The 27,140-nt window shown below is 41.9% G+C and overlaps 1 protein-coding gene across 1 annotated transcript in view; it reads right to left on the reverse strand.

Moving 5' to 3' along the window:
* LOC114244059 (protein O-mannosyl-transferase TMTC1) overlaps positions 1-27,140 on the reverse strand; it is a 155,059-nt gene that overhangs the window by 9,119 nt on the left and 118,800 nt on the right. Inside the window, exons 3-10 of the mRNA XM_028175770.2 lie at positions 19,211-19,388; positions 17,034-17,107; positions 15,382-15,519; positions 8,783-8,959; positions 8,462-8,651; positions 7,718-7,839; positions 7,334-7,498; positions 939-1,052 (exon numbers count right to left, since the gene is read on the reverse strand). Of these exons, the coding sequence (XP_028031571.2) occupies positions 939-1,052; positions 7,334-7,498; positions 7,718-7,839; positions 8,462-8,651; positions 8,783-8,959; positions 15,382-15,519; positions 17,034-17,107; positions 19,211-19,388 (1,158 nt within the window). The remainder of the gene's footprint in view (positions 1-938; positions 1,053-7,333; positions 7,499-7,717; positions 7,840-8,461; positions 8,652-8,782; positions 8,960-15,381; positions 15,520-17,033; positions 17,108-19,210; positions 19,389-27,140) is intronic.

A 27,140-nucleotide genomic window follows, 5' to 3' on the forward strand; every position in this document is an offset into this window, starting at 1 on the left:
GTAAGAAAACAACATATAAAAGCCCTTAATCTCTTTTAAAATTAATATTTTAAACAGTATTATTATACCATACTATATACAACTGAACTACTTTCTTTACTAAATGACAAACAGTTGAGTGATACCGTCAAAGAAAACACGTTTTTTTAAAACTAACGACTTATAATGGTTTTAAATGATAAAGGTTTTTCTTTACATTCATTTTATGTTTTACTATTACGAGCCCGTAGGAGTACACGAACCTGCTTGTTACTGCCGAGAAGCAGTAATGCGGTTCGGCAGTAGCTTTTCTTATTTATTATTGTAATAAAGCTGTATTGTTATTATTGTAATATTGTATTAACTTATTGTAATAAAGCGTGGGATGCTTTTCAGGATATTATCAAAATAACCCTTCTACTCATATCTGTTCATAAAATATTTATAACTACTGATACCATGCTTGTACCATTTGTACAATTGTTAAACTATTATTTTTTATTAAAAAGATTGGTGGGATTGATGTTGTGAAGTTTATGGTCTTCTGTACCCACTTAACATAAGATGAGCTGTGGGCCCACATACTGTCTATATCAATCGCTAAAACCTGGTGGTAGGACCTCTTATGAGTCCGCACGGGTAGGTACCACCGCCCTGGCTATTTCTGCCGTGAAGCAGTAATGCGTTTCGGTCTGAAGGGGTAGGGCAGCCGTTGTAACTATACTGAGATCTTACAACTTATATCACAAGGTGGGTGGCGCATTTACGTTGTAGATGTCTATGCACTCCAGTAACCACTTAACACCAGGTGGGCTGTGATCTCGTCCATCCATCTAATCAATAAAAATAATAATAATAAAAAACCACCTAAACATCACTATAAAATAAAATAAATCACAACAACTTAGTTCACGGCCGCCACGCTTTGATACACGCGTCGAAGTAAATACATTTGTTACCTCAAAGCTTCTTTGTAATGTTTGATGGCGCTTTCTTGCTGCTCAGACTCCCTAAGGAAGTTTCCCAAGTTGTAGTGCAGTTTGGCGTTCTGCGGTAAAGTCACTAAATCCGTTCTGGAGCAAACAAAACACATTTAGAACGTAATTTACGTTCAAAAATGGCGACCGTAAAACGTATACGTGCCGTTAAGTAACTGTTCAGAATGATGTTTGATTTGTTGTTATTCTACAGGTGTATTCTGCGTCTGAGAAGGCTTTTTAAGTTAAGATCGACACAGACTAGACATATGATTGGATGATCACTCATAATGTAACTTACTTAAGACTTTCATAAACATTAGAATGAATTGAATGAAGCCGTCGTGGCCTAAAGGATAAGACGTCCGGTGCATTCATATTAAGCGATGCAACAGGGTTCGAATCCCGCAGGCAGGTACGAATTGAGGTAATGAAATAAGAACTTAACAAATGTTCACGATCGACTTCCACGGTGAAGGAATAACATCGTGTAATAAAAATCAAAGCACAAAATAATAATTTGCATAATTACTGGTGGTATGACCTCTTGTGAGTCCGCACAGGTAGGTATCATCACCCCGCTTATTTCTGCAGTGAAGCAGTAATGCATTTCGGCTTGAAAGGGCAGCCGTTGTAATTATACTGAGACCTTAGAACTTATATCTCAAGGTGGGTGGCGCATTTACGTTGTAAATGTATATAGGCTCCAGTAACCACTTAACACCAGGTGGACTGTGAGCTCGTTCAATCATCTAAGTAATAAAAAAATATTAGAAAAGTAACTCTACAAGTGCACAAAGTAAATCCGGGCGGACTCACAAGAGGTCCTACCACCAGTAATTACGCAAACTATAATTTGGCTAATATGGCCAGATTTGCGACAGAACAATTAAAATATAAAGTAAAAGGTTGAAAACCGGAACACTGTTGGTGGTGTTTGGATCTTACACCATTACACATGATGTAAGATCACAAGCAAAAATATACCATAATAGGCTATTTGAAACTACCACACAAATTTCTAATATTCGTCCGTTATTACAGTTCAAACATTCTCGCTCACGACTCGGTCGTGCGCGGACGTGCTTTCCGATCCGTGGCCCGCTTGCGAGCTGCGTCTCTGAACTCACAGCTGTGCTCGACAGTGTAGTGACCGTGAATACATCGTGCTTACAATTCGGTAGTGCGGACGTTCCGATCCGTTGGTTGCTTGCGATCTGCGTATCGGAGTCCATTTTTGTGCGCTAAAGTGTTGTAACCGCGAACCCACCCTTTACCAACTGCCTTTTTCAAGGCAAAACCAATCGCTACGATCAGGCTTCCTGTGGCACTCACAGGCTAGCGATTTCCTAACCCTTCCCAAAACAACAGTCTTTTTCAAGACTAGACCCCCGCTCGCGATTCTGCCTGCTGTAGCACTATACAGCCCGAGCGGGTTCCTTTCCTTTTCCCCGCCGATTGCCGTTTTCACGGCATAGGCATTCCCCCCCCTGCTCCTTGCTGTCCTGCAGCACAGGGGGGTTACAAATCCTATCCGGGGCCTCGCCTTTCGGCGAGTGCAACAAAAGTCCCGGGGCCGCCCCCCCCGGGCAAGAAGACCGAACGAAGAATGGAGCAAGAAGATGTTAGGGATATTGTCGGGTTCCTCCGGGATAGGTACCCGTCAATTAGGGCCGAGTACCTAGCTTATAGGGCCTCCCGTGGCAATCCCTCCCCCCCCGCGTCCGTCGCCGCGTATTTCAACCGTGCCTCGGAGGCACGCCGCGCGCCCCCCGCCGCCGCGTTAAGTTCGAGCGCTCGTTCCGACGATGCGACTCACGAAGCGCCTAGCGCTACCCCCACCCCCGCGCCCGCGTCGTTTACGTCATCGCGCGCTTCGTCCGTCGCGACCTCGATCGTTTCGAGTTCAGGCTCCGATACCGAATCGGAGATGGATTTCGAATCCGCGTCAAGCCCTCAGCCTGGAACTTCGGATGGATTCCAAACCGTAACGCGCGGCAAAAAGCGTACTCGCGCCGTGGAGTCCCGGAGCTCCACGACGAAACAGACTAAATCCGCGACCGCCTCCCGCCTGCAGGTAGTCGTGACACCGGAGTCGGACTCCGCGCGCCGCGTAACCCCACCGCCGCGTCCCAAGCCCGCGCCCGCTCCCAAAGTAGCTGCCCCGCCCCCGCTGATACTTCAAGAGAAGACAGCGTGGAATCGCGTGTCCCAGGCCCTTCAGGCAAATAAATTAACTACACCCATGCGCGTAACGTCGCACATGGGATTCAGATCAAGGTCGCAACGCCGGGCGACCATAGGGCCCTCTCAGCATACCTCCGAAAGGAGAACATAGGTTTTCACACCTATGCTCTTCAGGAGGACCGCGAGCTCCGCGTAATAATACGCGGAGTCCCTAAGGAGCTCGAAATAGACTACATTAAGGAGGACCTGATCGCTCAGTCACTCCCTATAGTTAGTGTGCATCGGATGCACAGTGGGCGGGGCAAGCAGCCCTACAACATGATACTCGTCGCGTTGGAGCCAACCCCGGAGGCCAAAAAGAAAATCTCATGCCTCTCGAAAGTTTGCGGCTTATCCGGGGTCTCCATCGAAGCCCCCCATAAACGTGGCACTCCCGGGCAGTGCTACAGATGCCAGCTATATGGCCACTCGGCGCGTAATTGCTACGCGCGTCCCCGCTGCGTGAAGTGCCTCAGCGATCACGCTACGTTAGATTGCGTTAGAGATAGGGAAACCGCGACCGAACCCCCAAGTTGTGTCCTATGCCTTAAGCAAGGGCACCCCGCCAACTACCGTGGATGTCCTAGGGCTCCGCGCAAGCGTTCAACCCCCCCAGCTCCGCGAACCGTCGGCCCAAAGACTTCGGCACCCTCAGTGCCGAAACCTGCCTTCGTGCCGGCTGCAGTTCCCACGGTTTCAGCGTGGAAAAAGCCGCTGCCGTATACGAAGGCGGGAACGCAAACCGCACCCCCGCCCCCGCTCGCGACACGCCCCGCGCCCCAGCCCCTGCTCGCACCTCGCCCCGCGCCCGCGTTCCGTCCCCCGCAACCCTCTGCCGCCAACGACTTCGCGCTCGTGCGCGACTTCGTCACCGCGGTGAACTTCGACCGTCTGCGATCGTTCGCTGACGCTATCCGTAGGTCGGTAACCCCCGAACAGCGGCTCGCGGCCGCTTTCGATCACATGGACGTTTACGAGTCCGTGTCGCGTACGTTATAAAATCTTTACCGGTAATCAATGGCGCAAAAAGGTAGAGAAAAACCGTATTCCCTTACGTTAGCATTCTACAATGCTAACGGACTCGCGCGGCAACGCGATCAAATTTTCGAATTCCTCCGCGACAATCTTATAGATATCTTGTTAGTGCAGGAGACCTGTCTGAAGCCCTCGCGTCGCGACCCGAAAGTCGCGAACTACGTCATGGTTAGGAATGACAGACTCACCGCCTCCAAAGGCGGGACTGCCATTTACTATAGACGGGCCCTGCACGTTGTCCCTCTCGATACTCCCTCGCTCTTACATATCGAGGCGTCAGTGTGCCGTATCTCGCTGACGGGACACCAGCCGATCGTCATCGCATCCGTCTATCTGCCCCCGGACAAGCCCCTCCTGAGCAGTGACATCGAGTCACTGTTCGGCATGGGAGACTCCGTCATCCTGGCAGGCGATTTAAATTGCCACCACACTAGGTGGAACTGCCATCGTACAAACGTTAACGGTAGGCGTCTCGACGCGTTTATAGACGACCTCACCTTTGAAATAGTCGGTCCCCCAACTCCAACATGTTATCCGTATAACATCGCGCTCCGTCCGAGCATTATAGACCTGGCATTGCTTAGGAACGTAACTCTGCGCTTGCGTTCCATCGAAGCAATGTCAGAGCTCGACTCAGACCACCGACCTGTCGTTATGCAGCTCGGTCGCCCTCACAGCCCAGTCACTGTTACGAGGACCATGGTGGATTGGAATAAGCTGAGCACGTGCCTAGCCGACGCCGCTCCGCCAATCCTCCCTTGCGGCCCGGATTCGAATCCACCCCCTGAGGACACCGTCGAATCCATAAACATCATTACCGATCACATCTCTTCCGCGATCATTAGATCTTCAAAAAAAGTCGATGTGGAGGACAGCTTCCACCGCATCAGACTGTCCCCCGATCTTAGGAATCTCTTAAGAGTTAGGAACGCAGCAATCCGGGCCTACGATCGTCTTCCCACGCATTCAAACCGGATTCAGATGCGTCGTCTACAACGCGAAGTCCACTCCCGCTTAAGCGACGCGCGTAACGATAATTGGCATAGTTATCTAGAACAACTCGCGCCCTCCCACCAAGCATACTGGCGACTAGCTAGGACTCTCAAATCCGAAACTACCGCTACTATGCCTCCCCTCATACGCCCTTCAGGCCAACCACCGGCATTCGATGACGATGACAAGGCTGAGCTGCTGGCCGATGCACTGCAAGAGCAGTGCACCACCAGCACTCAACACGCGGACCCCGAACACACCGAGTTAGTCGACAGGGAGGTCGAGCGCAGAGCTTCCCTGCCGCCCTCGGACGCGTTACCCCCCATTACCACTGACGAAGTTAGAGACGCGATCCACAACCTCCAACCTAGGAAGGCACCCGGCTCCGACGGCATCCACAACCGCGCGCTAAAACTCTTGCCAGTCCAACTGTTAGCAATGTTGGCTACAATTTTAAATGCCGCTATGACGCACTGCATCTTTCCCGCGGTGTGGAAAGAAGCGGACGTTATCGGTATACATAAGCCGGGCAAACCGACAAACGAAACTTCTAGTTACCGTCCGATTAGTCTCCTCTCGACGATAGGAAAAATTTACGAACGGCTCCTTAGGAAACGCCTCTGGGATTTTGTTACCGCGAACAAAATTCTCATAGACGAACAGTTCGGAGTCCGCTCTAAACACTCGTGCGTACAACAAGTGCACCGCCTCACGGAGCACATTCTGATAGGACTAAATAGGCGTAAACAAATCCCGACCGGCGCCCTCTTCTTCGACATCGCGAAGGCGTTCGACAAAGTCTGGCACAACGGTTTAATTTACAAACTGTACAACATGGGAGTGCCAGACAGACTCGTGCTCATCATACGAGACTTCTTGTCGAACCGTTCGTTTCGATATCGAGTAGAGGGAACTCGTTCTCGTCCCCGTCAACTGACCGCCGGAGTCCCGCAAGGCTCCGCGCTCTCCCCGTTATTATTTAGTTTGTATATCAATGATATACCCCGGTCTCCGGAGACCCATCTAGCGCTCTTCGCCGATGACACGGCTATCTACTACTCGTGTAGGAAGATGTCGCTGCTTCATCGGCGACTCCAGATCGCAGTAGCCACCATGGGACAGTGGTTCCGGAAGTGGCGAATTGACATCAACCCCACGAAAAGCGCAGCGGTGCTCTTCAAAAGGGGTCGCCCTCCGAACATCACTTCGAGCATCCCACTCCGTAGTAGGCGCGCAAACACCTCCGCCGTTAGTCCCATCTCTCTCTTTGGCCAGCCCATACCGTGGGTCTCGAAGGTCAAATATCTAGGCGCCACCCTCGACAGAGGGATGACATTCCGTCCCCATATAAAAACGGTACGCGACCGCGCCGCGTTTATTCTAGGACGACTCTATCCAATGTTTTGTAGTCGAAGCAAACTGTCCCTCCGTAATAAGGTAACTCTCTACAAAACTTGTATACGCCCCGTCATGACGTATGCAAGCGTAGTGTTCGCTCACGCAGCCCGCACCCACTTGAAATCCCTTCAGGTCATTCAATCACGATTCTGCAGGATAGCCGTCGGAGCGCCTTGGTTCCTTAGGAATGTGGATCTCCACGATGACCTGGAGCTCGACTCATTTAGTAAGTATCTACAGTCGGCATCGCTGCGCCATTTTGAGAAGGCGGCACGACATGATAACCCTCTCATCGTAGCCGCTGGAAATTACATACCCGACCCAGTAGACCGAATGGTAAACCGTCGACGTCGCCCAAAGCACGTCATTACGGATCCTCCTGATCCATTAACGGTGCTTTTAGGCACCACAAGCACCGGTCACCGTCCTCGTCGAACCCGTCGCTTGCGACGAAGGGCTCGACGAGCGAACTAACCCATAGACACAGCCCACTGAGTTTCTCGCCGGATCTTCTCAGTGGGTCGCGTTTCCGATCCGGTGGTAGATTCTGCGAAGCACTGCTCTTGCTAGGGTCAGTGTTAGCAACTCTCCGGTTGAGCCCCGCGAGCTCACCTACTAACGTTAGGGTGAAGCTGAAATAGCCTCTCAAGGCTATCAGCATAGGTAGGAAAAAAAAAAAAAAAAAAAAAAAAAAAACACAGTTCAAAGTCTAATCGATTTAATACCTCAACAACGTGGCTCTGTCCCGCCAGTCAGCGTTTCTTCTATAAGTTCTAGCTACTCCGCTGGCCGCTAACACAGCGAGGCCGATGACCAAGACCGCTTTAGTACCAGGCTTGGAGTACCAAATCAGTTGAACTCCATACGCCGTGATGATCACGCTACCCACACTGTCACAAAAAAATGTTGTTTTTTTTAATGCACTCGACATTTATGTCATCATGGCCTAGCTGATGTTAGTTGGCTACCTGAGTTAATAAGCCCATGGTAAATCTGAGACATTAGGTTCGCAAGTAATTTTCACAGCCACGAAAATGAAAATTAAGCAGTAAAATGACTTATGGACATTGGCACACGTAATGGTGAAGAAGAATAATAATACTACATACCTGGGTATGTAAAGAACTCGCTCAGCGATCACAAAGCCGACGGTCACCAGCAGGTTACTGGCAGGCACGAACGGTATCACTAATAGCAGCATCCCTACTACTGCAGGAGTGTGTCTTTGAACCTGGTACAAGAAGATAATGACGTCAGTACATTCATGGATGCACTTCCCAGTAATGCTAAGCTTATAGGTTAAGCTGATATTCGGTATTTTGTTGACCAAACTCAAATGCTATTTATAGAAGAATAAATATTTTTTTTGGAACGAAGTTCCTTATGGGACGATGCGGAGGGGTACCTTAACCGGGAAAAAACGTCCGTAACGTAAGATTTTTATTAGTAATGCACACAGTGTATGACTTAACTTTGTAATAACGTACAAAAAATAACATATTTTTTTATCATTCATTGACCACGATCTCAGAGCATTCGTTTGCGCAATATACTAACTCTTATGCAAACAACCATGAATGCAGTGTACCACAATAGTGTCGCACGTTACCAAATGACCGTGGGTTGTTGCGAAACTTCCAGTTTTATTTTCTTTATACCTCGAATAGAACTTACAATAAATATTTTATAATAAGGAACTTCGTTTCTATCCGGTGTCCCATGACACCACGCATCTTTTTTTTTCTAACATACATGGTATGAAAATAGAAAATTAAAACGATTTTTGATCTGAAAGTAAATTTAGGTAATATAAAAATAAATAATGAAGGACACTTGGCAGGAAAACTCCTTACCTCCAAATCGGCAATAAACCTGTAGCAGAGAAGCAGTAGAGCACCAAAGGCGGCACATGTGAGTAGGTTCCTCGGATCCCATCCGCTGGTGATGAGGGGAACCGAACCCATTTGCCAGTCGTGACTCAAGGTCCACGGACAAAGAAGCAGCCACCAGTTGAAGGCGGCCAGATAGCAAAAAGTCATTAATCTGTCAAAAATTTTTTTTTTACCAAAAACGTGTCAGACTTAAGGAAATATCAATTAACTTCAAATGCTCAATACTGTCTTAGACTAAATAAACTTGGGTTTTTCCGCTGAAATTTCATCATGATAACATACCGGACGAAGAAGCTGGGATGAAAAGCAGCTGGATTGTCTTGAGGAGAAAAACTTGGCCACGTTCCCTGCAATAGTGCCAGTCTGAAGCACACTAATAGTGCCAAAGACACCACAACTTTAATGGTCCGCACTGAAAGACCTGTGCATTTCTTTTCGAATTTCATTGAGCAAATCGACCTGAAAAATAAACGAAATCTATAACGAATGCTTAGAGCAACGAAATCACTTATCGAAACAAAATAATCAGGTTCTCATGTGGAAGACATAATAATCTACACGTATAGAGTACAGTGGGATATTGTATTTCTATATAATTGAACCTATTTCAATTTAAAAATTCAAGATTTTTAACATTATTTTCTTATGAAATATACTTTTTTATTGCTTATATGGGTGAACGAGCTCACGGCCCATCTAGTGCTAAGTGGTTACCGGCGCCCATAGACATCTGCAACGTAAATGCCGCCACCCACCTTAAGATACGAGTTCTAAGGTTTCAGTATAGTTACAACGGTTGCCCCACCTTTCAAACCGGAACGCATTACTGTTTTACGGTAGAAATAGGCAGTGTGATGGTACCTACCCGTGTGGACTCACAAGACGTCCTACCACCAGTAGTTATGTAAATTATAATTTTGCGGGTTTGATTTTTATTACAACAATATTTTCTTAGCGAGATAGCGCGACATCGTGAGACACATCAAATCTGCCCCCTCCAACACTACATGACGATCACGACCACTCTGTCAAGAGTGACACGACTGAGAAAAAGAATTTTCTTATATTTTTCCCACCACAAACTAATAAAACTTGTTAAGGGGTTTAAGCCAAGACACGTAAAAGCTATTAAATATTTTACACATTATCAGTCCGCGCATTGTTTTTAATTCGAAGAAAACAGCACCTTAGTCGATCGGAACTAGGAAAACTGTGGAGTGTTCGAAACGACAGAAAATATTAAACTTAAATAATCAAGAAAGTAGTTTAAATTATAATAACGCACAGAAGCTCATAGCATAGCCCAGGTAGTTTTATGCGCTTTTCTGACCCCCTTGACAGCACGATATAAACGGGCATTTAAGCTTATCGATCAGATTATAAAGACATTTCACAATTGATAATTTTTTGTTTATTTATTGCTTAGATGGGTAGACGAGCTCACAGCCCACCTGCTGGTTACTGGAGCCCATAGACATCTACAACGTAAATGCGTCACCCACCTTGAGATAAGTTCTAAGGTCTCAGAATAGTTACAACGGCTGCCAGCGGCTGCCCCACCCTTCAAACCGAAACGCATTACTGCTTCACGGCAGAAATAAGCAGGGTGGTGGTACCTACCCGCGCGGACTCACAAGAGGTCTTACCACCAGTAAAAAATACTGATATCGCACTGCATCGGACTACCACGAACCTTTCAGGAAATGTACAGTGCGTCTCCAAGGTTGTTTCCACCATATTATCAAGCCCTGAAATTAACTATAAGCTCCTCATCTTGAGATTTCCTTAACCGTCTCAATACCTCTTCAAACGAGAAAGTTCGTTATAGCTGTACTACTAACATTGAGACGCTAATCACTTACCATCAACATAAACGGATATCATACGGCAATAAAAACATTAAGCATCTCATGAATACAAAACAGACAATAAAAGGGACATTTTAAGTAATAGGTAAGGCCACTTCTACTAAATATTTAGTCCAAACTCGCTCTTACTGAATAAAATTTACTATGAATATCGACTCCACAGTCTTTGTATTTATTTTCAAATAAGATTAAAGTAACACAGACGGCCCTTAAGTTTTATAATACCCATGATTGTAAACTTAGTCATTCGAGCACGTTCGAGACATAAGCTGAATAGCGTTTGCTCGTCAAATAACTGTACATTTTACACTTCTAAGGTCAATGGGATTAAACTTTTAAATATATATTTCTTTATTTTACAGGTATCAGATTGTTTTCGATCATTTAAAAATGCTATTATCAGCAGATTAGCCCACTATCTACCTGATATTAGGCGTTTACCGAAGGCATGAAATGTGAATACATTAGTAAAATTGACAACTCGATCAATAAGTAGGATTGGATTAAGAAAACGCCAAACTAACATTTCAAGCCAAAACACTTAGTTTTTTTTAAGGCACAACTAGACAAAATTCAGGTGCGAGCGAGCTGCTTTAAAAAAAATCGATATTCGATTTAAAACATTCCAGACTCTAGTTTCTCGCTAGACGCGTTGAGAAATGAAATATTGAAGATTTTTCGTGCACCAGACATCTATGGGAATACTTAGTGAAAGCTTTGATTATAAGATCAAATTTCACAGTCGCGATTCTGTAGAAAATCTATTCTAATATTATTGACTGCTATCGAGCAAGGTTATAAATATTATTGAATGAAACTGTGTATGGATGGGTCACAGGCCGTATGTGCTCGTAAAGTGCGATGGTCAACCTCGAGAAGATCTAGAAAAACTGTAGCGTTCGCTTTAAAACCAAAGCGCGCTTAGTGCAGGCACTGGAATTTTCCATATTTCGCTACGGAGCGGAGACATGGTGCATGGAAAGCGGCGATGGCAAAAAGGTCGATGCCTTTGAAATGTGGGTGTGGCGGAGGATACTCCGAATACCTTGGACTGCCATGAGAACTAACGGGTCCATTTTAATAGAGCTAAACATCCAAAAAAGGCTCTCTGCCATCTAGCAAGAACGTGATATGAGCTTTTTCGGACACATCATGCGGTCTCCCAGACATGAATTACAGAAGCTCATAATTTTGTATCGCATAGAAGGCAAGCGCGCCGTAGGCAGAAAACCAGCCAGGTGATCACATCTGGTTAAGAAAGCGGTTGGTGGTAGTCTATACCGTGCGGTTCGTGCCACCCGTGACAAGTCAAATGTGATTGCGATCATCAGTAGTGAGGGAACGATGTAGAAGAGAAGAGATACCTCAGCAATCACTTAAAACCAGCTGGTCCATGATACTGTTGAAAGCAATTAAAATTGTCTAACCATTACTTACGTTATCTAATAAATTGGACCAGCTAAAATTATTTTTATTAAACGCATCAAAGATAAGGTGCCAGTAATTTTAAAGACAACTTGTATAAATATAAAAGCGGCCAAATAAAAACCAATTTCTTTGATTGTGACAGCAAGAACTCGGTGTTTAATTAAACAATAATTGTCAATTCACCAAGACCGTCTATCGAGATAATCCATATGATCAAATGACACGGTTCACCTTTCACGAGTTGTGTAAAATCAACGACCTTTGTAATTCCATTACAGTTAAGCCGCATTTAAGGTCGCTGCTAAAAATATTTATATTACGTTTGACGATGTGGTTAACCTTTTCACTGTCCGGGTCAGGTGCGCGGCGAAGGAAGCGGAAAATGACTTCAGATTCGAAAAAGCTATCATAACAGAATATTAAAATACAGTAAAGGAAAAAGTTTTTTCCACTTAACCTAGAGTTTAGTGTAAGCATTTATAATGATATTATAATGATTCTCGTCCAAAATCCCTCAACGCCTTAAGATAAATGTTTACAGCCAGTGTGTTACCAGTGATGACTTACGGTTCCGAGACGTGGTTCTTCACAAGGGATTTTTTTAGAAAGCTTAGTGTAGCGTAGCGAGCTATGGAGAGGGCTATGCTTGGTATTTCTCTACGAGATCGAATCAGAAATGAGGAGATCCGTAGAAGAACCAAAGTTGCTGACATAGCCCGTAGGATTAGCAAGCTGAAGTGGCAGTGGGCAGGTCACATAGCGCCAAGATTGGACGGCCAATGGGGCAGAAAGATACTCGATTGGAGACCACATACTGGCAAACGTAGTGTCGGACGGCCACCTACCAGATGGACCGACGACCCGGTTAAAATCGCTGGGTGACGTAGGATGAAGGTAACAACGGACCGGCCACACTGAAGATCAGTTGGAGAGGCCTATTTTCAGCAGTAGACAGTAGACAGGTTGAGATGATGATGAATGACAAAAAGAGAAACATAAAACCAAAACCGGATAAAGTAAAAGAAACACACACAAACTAAGAAACTGTAGAGTCTATCCTTATGGCAAGTTTCAATGGATATAGGTACTATTGAAGATATCACCCAAGGAGGGTAGCCGTCAAACGGGCAACCGGCCCTAAAACTCATGCTGAATCCCTATACAGCATGAAAAGAAGACACGCTGCGCCGACCCCAAAATGTGGTATGAGGACAGGAAGATGTCATAATGGCCTAAAGGATAAGACGGTGCATTCGTATCTACTGTACCGATATTCGAATGTCGCAGGCTGACACCAATTTTTCTAATGAAATACGTCCTTAGTAAAAATTCACGAATTACTTCCACAATTAAGGAATAACATCATGTAATAAAAATCAATTTGATAAAAATTATAATATGCATAATAACTGGCGGTAGGTGGACGACTGTGGATCCGCACGGGTATGTATAACCACCCTGCCTATTTCTGCCGTGAAGTAGTAATGCGATGCTGCCCTACCCTTCAACCCGAGTGCAGCCGTTGTACTCTAAAAATGAGATTTTGAACTCATGTTTCAAGATGGGTGGCGGCACTAACGTGCTTGATGTCTATGGGCCCCAGTGACCACTCAATACAAGATGGACTGTGAGATCGTCCATTCACCTTAGCAATAAAAATAAAGGAATAAAAAAACAATCATAACAACTGAATCGTACTAACAACATGCTCAGCCTTACATATAAATACAAGTTCTGAAATCATTCGGGTCGTTGGTTTGCCGAGCAATTAGATTCGCTCAGTGGAAGATCGTTCCATTACCGTTTTTCTATGAGGGAAATTGTAAAAGATAATGTGATTTTAATATCGCAGTTTTATTATTAGGTACTATCAAAGCTTTTTTACAACAACAACAACAATAATAATCTATGAAATAATACATATCAAGAGATCTTTTTGCGCAACGAACCAACGACAGTTAGCTCCCACTTGGTTTTTTTTTTAAACAGTAACTTAATTATGTTCCTACCATTACCGATGTCCATGAGATCGACGGTCATTCAAAATCTAATAGACCATATTATTATGATACTCTGACATTAAAACCAGGAGAACATTTTAAAGATATCACAACAAAAGTAAAATTAAATTTAATGCTTCTGTTGTAATTTAGGCAGCCCTTTTTTGTTTGATTCTCATGTGTTTGTGTTTTGATCGACAACAAGGGTATTTGTTAAACTAGTCAATAATATAAGATCAGTTCTTAACTACGACTTAACACTAGATCTTCTCTGAGTGATTAAAAAACATTTCATTAAATTTACAAGTTGCAATAATAAAATTATCATAATTCTTTGGTGAGCTTAAAGAGTCCCACACTTTTTTGCTGATTCGACATAGTAGTAAAACTACTTCTTAAATCATGAGCCAACCATGCCTATTTGAAAACATCTGTGAAACCATAGTTGAATCAATTTTTTTTTTTTTAAGTTTAGATTGGGATTTCTAAACAATTACCACATTTTTGTGGCAAAAGCTCCATAACATAACCTCAACCTAGCAACTTCACAACCCCCAGTGTAGCTGTATACTAAGCCTAACTCTCAATTTTTTTTAATTTAATTTTACCGTCAGTAAATGCAAACACATGTATTATTTTTCAGACACATTCATACTTCCTTAAGATAGGTAAATGAAATTAAAAACTGGGAACAAATCAAGCATAGTCATCCGACCTCATTAGGACTCCCTGTATTATAGGTACCAGAGACATACATACTTATATACGTTTAAATATTATATTTGCATATATAATGTATAGATAATAAACACCCAGACAAAGGGCAAGCAAACCTGTTCATCATACGAATGTTAGCCCGATTTGGGAATCGAAACCACGACCCTAAGCGCAACAGTCAGAGGCGCTAACTGCACTCCCGAATCAGTTAAATCAAGTGGCCATAAAGCTTCGTAAATTTGCATAGATCGGTACAGAGAGAGAGAGAGAATATACTTTATTGGACACCAAAACACAATTAACATCAGAAAACAGTCAACAAGCAGAGATACGTTTGTACAATAGGCGGTATTAGAACACTAGAACTGTTTGAAGAACGGGACGTATTGAAGTTATCTTAATCCTAATTTTGTTGCATTTACTATGGCTTATTATGTTGTTAAAAGTAAATACAAAGAAGTTAATCATAGCTGACTAGTAATTTAATTTATTAGTAACTAGCTGACCCAGCAGACTTTGTAGTGCCTCAATCGATAAATAAAAGATCTAAACTTTTGTATAAAATAAACTTAAAACAAACAAAAGGAATCCGTCCGACCGGGGACATATCAGAGGAAAAACAAAAATGTTATTTTTATTTAATTCCGAGCATTTTCATATTTATCTACATTTTAAACCTTCTCTGGACTTGCACAAATAATTCAAGACCAAAAATTAGTCAAATCGGCCAAGCGTTTTCGAGTTTTAGGAAGACTAACGAACAGCAATTCATTTTTATGTATATAGAATAGATAGAGCTAGATATCCGACCGGCTGTACGAGATTTGTTCCCAGTGGTTATTATTTATTTTTATTTATAAATAAATACCTTTTGACAAGTGGCCAACATCTATAAAAGTCGTAAATAAGATTCAACATTAGAACCGTGACTCCTGTTTCTTTGGCAAGCATACTCAATGCGCCAAGTACCACGCTCAGCCATACATACTTCTTGTTATTTGCTGGTCTGTAAACAGAATGATATTAGTTAGAAATTCATATCTAATGTAGAAATACGTTTTCTGCGTAATGACTTGATATAATAATATAGAAGTCTGAACCCACATAATATTATAGGTATTATTAGTCTTCAGTCTTGCCAGATTTTAGCATAATATAAAAAGGTGCGGCTTCAGTAATAACTATTGGAAATAGCTATCCTATAATCTAGAAATATAATATAAAGTAATCTAGAAACTCTAAAATTAGAAATTGTTTTTCTTCATAATATTATGTTTCTTACTAAGACTCATTTATTTGCAAGAAAGTATACATATATCAGTTATGAACAAGTCGAATACACAACGAAACAAAATATTCGTGTACATCATTTTAAAATAAATAGAAACGTGCTTTGCATTAAAAAAAAATACGATTTTAAGATATGTAGGTTACATCGATTTTGAATCACGAGTTTTTTTCTGTCTGTGTACTTGTTTCTTGGAGAATTACAAAAAAAACACCTATGCTGATTTTGGCATCGTTTTTTGTAGTTTGAATTGGTGATTGCAATGTGATAATAAATTGCGCATTTATTATTATTTTAACGATAGAAACCGAAAATAAATAGCATCACCACCATTTTATCGTACAAGCAAACGTTTGCACACTTCTAGATTCACCCAAACTCACTTCACTATCCTAACCATTTGTTATTACAGTCAGACAAATAAACAAATATCAGGCATAGTTTTGGATCGATGGGATTAAGTCATTAGTCGGTTGTGTGGGGTAAGTGCTTTACGGGCTTTACTCAAGGCGTAGTCTCCTAGGAGGAATTGTAGAAGAGGACCTTGGTCTTCTGCTGCTCTTTCTCTTCTTCTCTGGAGTTCAAGATAGCCTGGTCTGTTACCCCCCTTCAACCAGGTACGTAAACCGATTCCCCAGCGTTAAATAAAAGGCATAACTATTGGATAAAATGTATTATGCAAACTATACTGGTATTCTTTTGTCTTTATTTCACTATGTACATATTTGAATACATTCCATTGTAGACTATTCAGCGGATTAAACAAATGCCTTGTTCAAAGAAAAAATACAAAAGAGAATTTCAATAGGATTTGGGTACTGAAATCTTATTACGTTTTTACAATGGACTTTTTTTTTAATTAAATGAGCTGGGTAAGGCTATCTGGTATTAAGTAATTTCCCAATGATACTTCGACTTGAATGATGGTAATCTATACTAATATATAAATCTACAGTGGTTTTTACGGTTTTTCCGTTATAACTACTGAACTATGCATTCGATTGACTTGAAACTTGGTATCAATGTAGAAAATGCATCTAACTAATGCATAGGCTAATATTTATATGAGTGTTGAACTCACTAATAATAATGACAATAAGTATAAAGACGTGTGGCACTCGGGGACTGCCGCGGTAAAGCTATTGCAAAGCATTTTTTATCAACTTATGCTTATAATAATGACAATAAATAATAATGTTAATTTTAAATGCCCAGTGAAGCGTATATATTACCTGTGATAAACAAGTAGTGAAGACAAAAAAAATATACAAGCCAATACGTCAGCTCTGCCCACAACTCCCGCTACCTGTGAAAGACAAGGAAATGTCAACAAACGGGTTTTGAAATGTTGAACTTAATCCTAAAGTACTCCGATTAATATCCCATCAATAGCATTCCAATATTCATCCAAACAATCCTCTGTGAAAATTCTTCGTATACTTTCATGTCTTGATATTTACTTGATATCTGATAGAATGACGTTCTGTGAACTTGTAATAGATAATACCACGTATCTTGGATCATCATCATCATCACCATCATCATCATCAGCCTTTATCTGCCCACTGCTGGACATAGGCCTTCCCTAATGCCTTCCACAGAATGCGGTCCTCCTATCTTGGATGCCTTTGAAGAATACGACAGCCACTACTTCAGTGGAGTGAGTTAATATCTCACGTTTTATCACCAAGCGAATTGTAAGCTTTTAGCCTGTCGAAGTTGGCAGTAAAAACTAAGCAAGGTTTTCTTAACTGTCCATATTCAACAAAATGTACCCAGATTCTGTATACCTAATTTCTATCATAGCTTTTCCGATCTAGAATCAAACCTCACTGTCACATCATCAAGGTTTTTTTTTTATTGGCCTTGTAGGCAGACGAGTGTACGGTCCATCTGATGGTGAGTGGTTACCGTCGCCCATGGACTTCAGCAATACCATGGGCAGACCCAAGCCGCTGCCTACCGTTAAGTACTCTCCACAAGCCTCGTTTGAAGAAGGATATGTCATAGCGCTCGGGAAACATCGTGGAGGGGAGGGAGCTCGTTCCAAAGCCGGATGATACGTGGTAAAAAAGATCTCTGGAAACGCACTGTTGATGAACGCAGTGGCTCGAGGTAGTATGGATGAACTCTACTCCAGTGACGGGTGGTACGACGGTAAAAACGAGATGATGGTATCATCTCAAACAATTCCTCAGAGCACTCCCCATGGAACGTACAGTCCATCAATCCTATGAAGAGATCCTTTTATGTCAAAAGCTACTGGCACAGCGACAGGTCGTGCTCAAATCATTATAGACACTTTTATATAGCGCTACCGACCAATTGTAAATAAATAAGGGGCTGTAAAAACGGTAATTTACAATTTCAAACACGGTTAATGGCCGCAATACAAAATTTACAGCGTAATTACTATTAAATATTAGCGTGGAATTGTGTACTTAGCTTATTTACAGGTTTTATTGAATTAGTATAATATGATTATAGTTCTTATTTGCGAGGAAGAAGGGTGAAAATCTCGAAAAGCTACCCATCATCGGAAAAGTGGAAGGAAAGAGGTCAATGTGGTGTCCCTGCGTTTGTCTGATCAGATTAAGCCGACTTTGGACTCCAACATCAATATCCACTGCGTAGAGGACAGGAAAGAATGGAGGAACATAATCTGAATAAAAAAATTCCGTAAAGGTCACGATCTTCAACACTGAGGAACACAACACAGGAAGCAAGAAGTAAGAGCATGACGAGGGGTGAAAGCCCATTTGATTAAAGCGACCATTTTGCAACTTTACCGGAAAACCATTTAAAGTTTAAATTTTGGAAAAATATCGTAACAAAAAACTTCTTCTTTGAATGGAGTAAACAAAACATCGAACTGTTGATACTAATAACAAATAAAACGGATACTAATACAAAAATTAAATAATTACAAGGACACACATCGCGTATTAAGCGAAACGAAAAAACCAAATAGCCTTTCACCCTTCGATACAGTCTTTGCTTTTTTATTGCTTAGATGCTTGGACAAGCTCACGGCCCACCTGATGTCAAGTGGTTTCCGGAGCCCATAGACATCTACAACATAATTGCCGCCACCCACCTTAAGACATGAGTTGTAAGGTCTCGCTTTTAACAGTACAACGGCTGCCCCGCCCTTCAAACCGAAGCGTATTACTGCTTCACGGTAGAAATAGGCCGGGTGGTGGTACCTACCCAGGCGGACTAACAAGACGTCCTACCACCAGTAAAAAATATTATATTTTTTTTGTACGTTATTACAAAGTTAAGTCGTACACTGTGTGCATTACAAAATCTTACGTTACGGACGTTTTTTTCCCGGTTAGGGTACCCCTCCACATCGTCTCATAAGGAACTTCGTTCCAAAAGTATTTAAAAACAATAATCTTCTTACCGCCTCGGTATGAATAGGATGAACGGCAAATAGCAGGGCGGCGAGCGCGGCAAAGGGACGTTGCAAGCGAGCTATGGTGACGCACGCGCGGGCCACCAGCGCGCAGCACGCCGCGTGTAAAGCCACATTGCAAGCGTGCCACCACCACGGCCGCAAGCCAGCTAACGCGTAGTTTAGCCTACAACAAGGGAGACGTAATACTTAGTTAACTAAGGCTTCGTCAAACAGAACGCGTAATTAGCGCGCGTCAGAACGCTAAACTGACGGCGCGCTATGACGCCGAGATGTGTTGTACTACTATGGTAACATACCGTAAAACAGAGCCCCAGAGCTATAAGTACGCAACGCTCTGTCGCGGCGTTAGGACGCTTTGACGTCAGGCGTTGTAATTTTTTACAAATTTTATTTTAGCGTCCGAGTGAATGTGTATTAAAATACTGGATAATGCCCGAAAAATTTATAGAAATAATTAGAAAATACCCATGCTTATACAATGCCACATATGAATCACTCGACGTCTTTATACTATAGCACTATGATTTGGCGAATGCGTTGCGTCAAGGAGCGTTGGGCTCATCTAGTCAATTGGTGTGACATGTAAAGAGCGCGACGTCAAAACGCAGCGCTAAGTACGCGTTCTGTTTGACGAAGCCTTTAAACATTCAAAATGAAGTATCTATACTTACTAGTGGTCAAGCAGTAGTCGAAATTCGACTATAATTAATTGAAATTATAAGTTTGAACATTATTATGGTTCAATTGTCAAACACTATTTATTATACTTCTTTAATCACAGATTTCGCCAAGACTACACTTTACACAAATAAGACAAACAATATTTAATCTATTCTCAATTTGACCATAGACCTTATGCAATAAGAAAAGTTTGACAATAAACAAATAGTACCTACCTATGCATGCGTGTGTGTGTCAAATACATGGTAGTGTGTGTAATGTTTTCTTTATTGATTTAATGTATCTTTTAAGCATTATTTTAAAAAATATTAGCATTTTGCACTGCTTCTCTATATTCTCTGTATGTGTGGGAAATTTCATACTCCTCCGTCCGCGCAATTTTCGTAAAAAGGGGTACAAAGCTTTTGCTTCACGTATTAATATATAGATAATGTTATAAAGCTGAAGAGTTTGTTTGTTTGAACGCGCTAATCTCAGGAACTACTAGTCAGATTTGAAAAATTCTTTCAGTGTTCGATAGCCCATTTATTGAGAAAGGCTATAGGTTATATAACATCACGCTAAAAACCAATACAAGCGGAGCACCAATAAAGAATGTTTCAAAATCGGGTCTTTTTCCTTTTTGAGAGCTTCCGCTGCGTGCGCTGCAGAACCGTTACGTTAAAGTTTCGCTAAAATAATTTACGACAAATTGTTCCCCTTTAAAAGCTATAAAAAAGTCCGCGACAGCATATGTCTATATGTTAAGGTTAGCTCACTATAATGTTTTTTATGCTAACCAAATTTGTTTTAAAATAAAGCATTATTTTGAACTATTCCACGCGGACGAAGTCGCAGGCAAAAGCTAGTCTTGTTATAAGTAAGTCTCTTCATTGCCGAAGGCTGTGTCTAGTTTGAAATGCTAACCACTCGATGCACCATACTTCCCTACCTCATCCTGTCTTCGGCGGTCTTTATAGCCTTAGCGATTGGCAGGCCAGTGAGCGTCTTTATTAGAGCAGGCCAGTGAGTGTCTTTATTAGAGCAGACCAGGGGTAAGTGAGCGTCTGCGTAGTCTTCTCTCGTCAACCTGACCAACTACCATCAGCTTCTCTAAGTTATCGGGGTCTCTACGAGCGATGTGAGCGAAGTACGTGAGAATACGTTGGAAGCCCTGCCTATTTCTGCCGTGAAGCAGTAATGCGTTTCGGTTTGAAGGGTAGGGCAGCTGTTGTAACTGTACTGAGATCTTAGAACTTATATCTCAAGGTGGGTGGCGCATTTACGTCGTAGATATCTATAAGCTCCAGTTACCACTTAACACCAGGTGTGAGCTCGTCCACCCATCTTAGCAATAAAAAACAAATAAAAAACCTACATTATTCTTTATAATGGATAAAAAGATCATTTTTTTCAATTCTATGACGTAGTCGAACTAATTAGTCCCTTGGAAATTCAGTATTGTATTTGATGAACACACAGGGCATGGTTCACCTGGTTTCATAATATTATTTTTATAACTAGTCCATCGACAGCACAATGCGAGTAGTATCATTCAATTCCCAACTATTTGAACGATTGACAAGTTAAATCAATTCAGCCGAGTATGTTGATATGACTGCGGTCCGATTCTCCAATTAAATAAATTTTCTCCGTTCGTGGAGCGATAGTTTAAATGAAAAAAAGAAGTAAATATGGCATTAAAATGAAATAAATTGAATAATCATTTGAACAGTTTATGAGAAATTCTTTTAAGTACGCGTATGATTGAACAAAAATAATCAATTGTTGTTCCGCCTTCGTGAGCTTCAGAATGAAATTGAATATCGTTTTGTCATTTAACTACTACTATAATTAGTAATTAACTACTACTACTACTATACTACTGAGTAGTTTTATATGAGGCTACATTAACTTTATACTGTTGAATTTACCATTACGTTTCAAAGTAATTTACGCAGTGCATTGAAGTCGTTGTGGCCTAAAGGATAAGACGTCCGGTGCATTCGTATGTAGCGATGCACCGGTGTTCGAATCCCGCAGGCGGGTACCAATTTTTCTAATGAAATACGTACTCAACAAATGTTCACGATTGATTTCCACGGTGAAGGAATAACATCGTGTAATAAAAATCAAACCCGCAAAATTATAATTTGCGTAATCACTGGTGGTAGGACCTCTTGGGAGTCCGCACGGGTAGGTACCACCACCCCGCCTATTTCCGCCGTGAAGCAGTAATGCGTTTCGGTTCGAAGGGTGGGGTAGCCGTTGTAACTATACTGAGAACTTAGAACTTATATCTCGAGGTGGGTGGCGCATTTACGTTGTAGATGTCTATGGGCTCCAGTAACCACTTAACACCAGGTGAGCTGTGAGCTCGTCCATCCATCTAAGCAATAAATAAAAATAAAAAGCATTTTATTCTTTTTAAATGCATTGTGATCTAAAATTTATGTTGTGTATATGAGTAGCTGTTGTAGTTTTAATTATTTCATTGTTAAGTTAAACTATGTCATTATTTAATACGTAAAAACATTGTAAACTACTTTTTTTATGATTGAAGGATTACTGGTGGCCCGGAGGCCTTTCCTGTTTCACCAGGACAGGTGGACGAGCAAAGGCTCAGCCAGAAGGGGTGGGATTTGCTAACAGCTGCCCGAGCGCCTCTGAAGGAGACCTAACAACTCAAGAGCAACTTCTTCGCGAATGAATCTACTACCGGATCGGAATCGTAACCCGCTGAGAAGATCCGGCGAGAAACTCAGCGAGCCGATGCATGGGTTAGGTTGCGCGTCGACCTCTTTGTCGAGTTCGTTTGAAATTTAAAACGCAGTAGACAGTTATTTGGCTGTGTCCCTGGGATTTCACGCACGACAATGACCGTTGACCGTCACTTGGGCCGTATCTCTCGAAAGCAATAACAAACGGAAATTCGCGTCCCGAGAACATTAAACTTCTTCTGGAACTTCATACCAACAACCTTCCTTAAGTTTGATCTTAAAATAGCTCGCATCAGCAATATTAGAAGCCTACACGGAAATAGAGATCGAATCAATTCCATTTGACGTTTCCCGACGAAACCAAAGAAATAAGATGATAAAAATAAGTATTGTACGATTAAGCTTGTACCTCCGCCGATAAAAACTGATTGTATCTCTCTATGACTGTAATAAATATATATTAAGGATTACGTCTTTGATGTCAAGCAATAACATTCCGTGTTTGCTTTTTCCTTCAGCTTAAAATTATATAGGACTTAATGTAGCTTTTGAAATTAAAAGCTAGAATTTATCGCTGCAGTAGCTACTCAAGTCAAAAGTACATGAGTACATGTTTTGAGACATGAGGCCGGTGTCTCAATTGTATGTGAATATAATCTTTTCAAGGACAAATGTTGTATTTTTTTTTTTTTTTTTTTTTTTTTTATTGCTTAGCTGTGTGGACGAGCTCACAGCCCACCTGATGTTAAGTGGTTACTTGAGCCCATAGACATCTACAACGTAAATGCGCCACACACCTTGAGATATAGTTCTAAGGTCTCAGTATAGTCACAACGGCTGCCCCACCCTTCAAACCGAAACGCATTACTGCTTCACGGCAGAAATAGGCGGGGCGGTGGTACCTACCCGTGCGGACTCACAAGAGGTCCTACCACCAGTAATCACAACGGCTGCCCCACCCTTCAAACCGAAACGCATTACTGCTTCACGGCAGAAATAGGCGGGGCGGTGGTACCTACCCGTGCGGACTCACAAGAGGTCCTACCACCAGTAAACAGTATTTAAACAGATAATTATATTGGAAATATCTTTTCGTTTTTTTTTTATAGTTTCATATCGCTAATGGCCCTTATTATGGGTCGTAGAGGTCATTAAAGGATCTTCATTTGGAAGGAAAACAGTAGATTCAAAACATCAAACTTTACTACAGGGAAAAATTGTCGAGATAGTAGTTTGTATCAATCTTGTATAAAAACAGGTAACCCATGAAATTGAACATTTATTCATTTGTCAATAATTTATTTGGTTTCTTTGAGATGATCGTTTGCTCCCATCGAAGCAAAATGATTACATGAATCATTTAAGCATGATTGTTACTTTGATTACACAATTTATTCTATTACAATTTTTCCACCAGTGATTTGATATCCATCGAATTATGGTCTAATTATAGTCTTAGTGGCCTAAAGGATAAGACCTCCGATGAATTTGTGTTGAGCGATGCACCAGTGTTCGAGTCCCAGGCAGGTACCAATTTTTCTAATGAAATACGTACTCAACAAATGTTCACGATTGACTTCCACGGTGAAGGAATAACATCGTGTATAAAAATCAAACCCGCAAAATTATAATTTGCGTAATTACTGGTGGTAGGACCTCTTGTGAGTCCACACGGGTAGGTACCACCACCCTGCCTATTTCTGCCGTGAAGCAGTAATGCGTTTCGGTTTGTAGGGTGGGGAAGCCGTTGTAACTATACTTGAGATCTTAGAACTTCAAGAATCTCAGAATCTCTTAGAATCTCAAGGTGGGTGGTGCATTTACGTTTTAGATGTCTATAGGCTCCAGTAACCACTTATCACCAGGTAGGCTGTGAGCCCGTACACCCATTTAAGCAATAAAAAAATAGGAATTAGCATCGTTCATCACCACCTAATATACAAAGTGAATTTCGATAAAATTTCAAGCAGGCCCATATGATTATAATGAAGTGTACAAAGCCCAGTTGGTCACTTATATGATTAATGACCACTGTTTGTTTGTTCGTCGTTCTCGTTACTTAAATTTTGCTTTCGTACTTTGTTTGTTCGGGGCCCGGCATCAACTTGTTTTAAGTATACTGACCCGCTCATATTATATTTATGGTATAATTATAATGACGGTCCGGTGACTTTGTTTTCGTTCCACGACATCAACACGGTCAGCGAATGAATATTGAGTGGATTTTCACACCCACGATAATAATATCTTGTTGTGTAATTATGGGTTAATGTTTTTTTTTTTTTTTAATCAGGAATGTAATGTTTTTCGGGCATACGTGTTAATATAATATTGTTTTTGCAATGGTCCTCCAGGTAAACGGTATTTAAAAGGAATACTGGTTTGTCTCGACTGTCGGAGCTTTTTTATTTTTTTTATTGTCCTTAATAGCAGACGAGCATACGGCCCACCTGATGGTGAGTGGTTACCGTCGCCCATGGATTTCAGCAATGCCAGGTGCAGAGCCAAGCCGCTGCCTACCGCCTAATACTCTCCACAAGCCTTTTTTAAAGAAGGACATGTCATAGCGCTCGAACCGGTATCATCTCGAACAATTCCTCAGAGCACTCCCCATGGAACATAAGGTACAAAATACAGAGGGAACCGAAGTCCCTCCACAGACCCAAAAGCTAGATGTGATATCTAGCATTTATATATCTGTACACCACCGTCAGAGGAATTTGTCGTCCTGTGCGATAGGCAGCGGCTTGGCTCTGACCCTGGCATTGCTGAAGTCCATGGGCGACGGTAGCCACTCACCGATTAGTTGGGCCGTATGCGCGTTTATCTACAAGGGTAATAAAAAAACTCTCAGTGTAGACAGCGGCATTCACGTTGTAATTGGCTTTAGTGACTAAATATTATCAAACCGACTTAATGCTCATTGGTCTACAGCAAGGGTTCCCAAACTTATTTTGTTTACTGCCCACTTTGAGAATAAATTACTTTTTAGCGCCCCCCTTTTTTTTCACCTACTTAAAAACCACTATAGCGAGAGCTCAGTCGGTATCTAAGAGTCCTCCTAGATGAAGTTACAAATCGCCTCCCAAGCTTCTACACAGTGCCCCCAATTTTTTTCTGGGACTCTTACCGCCCCCCTTCAGGCCTGCAGCGCTCACGAGGGGGCGTTATCGCCCACTTTGGGAAAGGCTGGTCTACAGTAACAAAAAAAGCACTTGTTACAATTTCACTTTTTTGTCTTCTTCAACTTTATTAACTACTAGCGACCCGCCCTCGCTTTGCTTCGGAAAGATTAAATTTTATTATTGATAGCTGAGTCCCGCGATGCTACGATGCGGGTGACGCCGCGGGGCGAAGCTAGTCTTAGAAAAAGTAGCCTAAGTTATTCCTTATATCATCAGCTACCATTCTGCGAAGCACTGCTCTTGCTAGGGTCAGTGTTAGCAACACTCCGGTTTGAGCCCCGTGAGCTCACATACACACATTAGGGTGAAGCTGAAATAACCTCTCAAGGCTATCAGCATAGGTAGGAAAAAGAAAAAAAAACAAAAATGAAAAAAAAAAAACAATGAATGTCTCGTCAAAATCGTTCCAGCCGTTCGAGAGATTAGCCGGAACAAACAGACAGAGACAAAAATTGTAAAAAATGTTATTTTGGTGTATGTACGGTATATATTCATATGCATGTAGTAAAAAGCGGTTATTTCAATATTACAAACAGACATTCCAATTTTATTTATATGTATAGACAATAGCTTTGATTTCTCACTTCTCTCTCATACGTAGCAACTGAGTTTATTAGCGACTTAAGCTCGGTTTCTTGTTACCCACAAAAAATCATCAAAATAACCGGGACTTATCAGCTTTTCTCAGTAAATTTGTAATACGTTTGACACGTTCATATAAAAGTAGGTATTACGTAGGTACAGCCCAAAAGTAGCGAGGTTTTTTCTTTGTAATTTAGACCCGCGCGTGCGGTTTACTTTACAAAAGCTCGAAGCTCGCCTCGTGAATTTTCGTTTCATTTTTCACGACTCACGGCCCAGCACCCACTATGCCATTATGTGCTTAATTTTTTTCACGTACTTTTTCTTGTCCGAGATATTTTGATGTGAATAAAAATTAATTTAGAATATCATCATTGGCTCACTTTAGACATTGAAATACGATGAACTAATTTACATGAATAATATAAACTTTGCAAAATTAATCATGGCTTATTAACGGCTTGGAGTGAAACTTTTTTCCTACCTAAGCTGGTAGCCTTGAGAGGATGCCAGCGTAAAGAAGCGCGTAGGTGAGCTCACGGGACAACCAGAGGATGTTGCTAACACTAGAAGAGCAGTGCTTCACAGAACTTACCACCAGATCGGAAAACTGACCCACTGAGAAGATCCGGCGAAAACTAAGTGGGTGAGTGAAATTAAAAACAGTAACACCGGCGAGTAATTCAAGAAAGACGATAGCATTGTGAAAATGTATTTAAATAAATCGAGTTGTTCTCCGCATTTTTGTCCTCTACGTGAAAGTTGTGG

The sequence above is a fragment of the Bombyx mandarina genome, chromosome 13, assembly GCF_030267445.1.
Source record: "Bombyx mandarina strain Sakado chromosome 13, ASM3026744v2".
Classification (NCBI taxonomy): domain Eukaryota; kingdom Metazoa; phylum Arthropoda; class Insecta; order Lepidoptera; family Bombycidae; genus Bombyx; species Bombyx mandarina.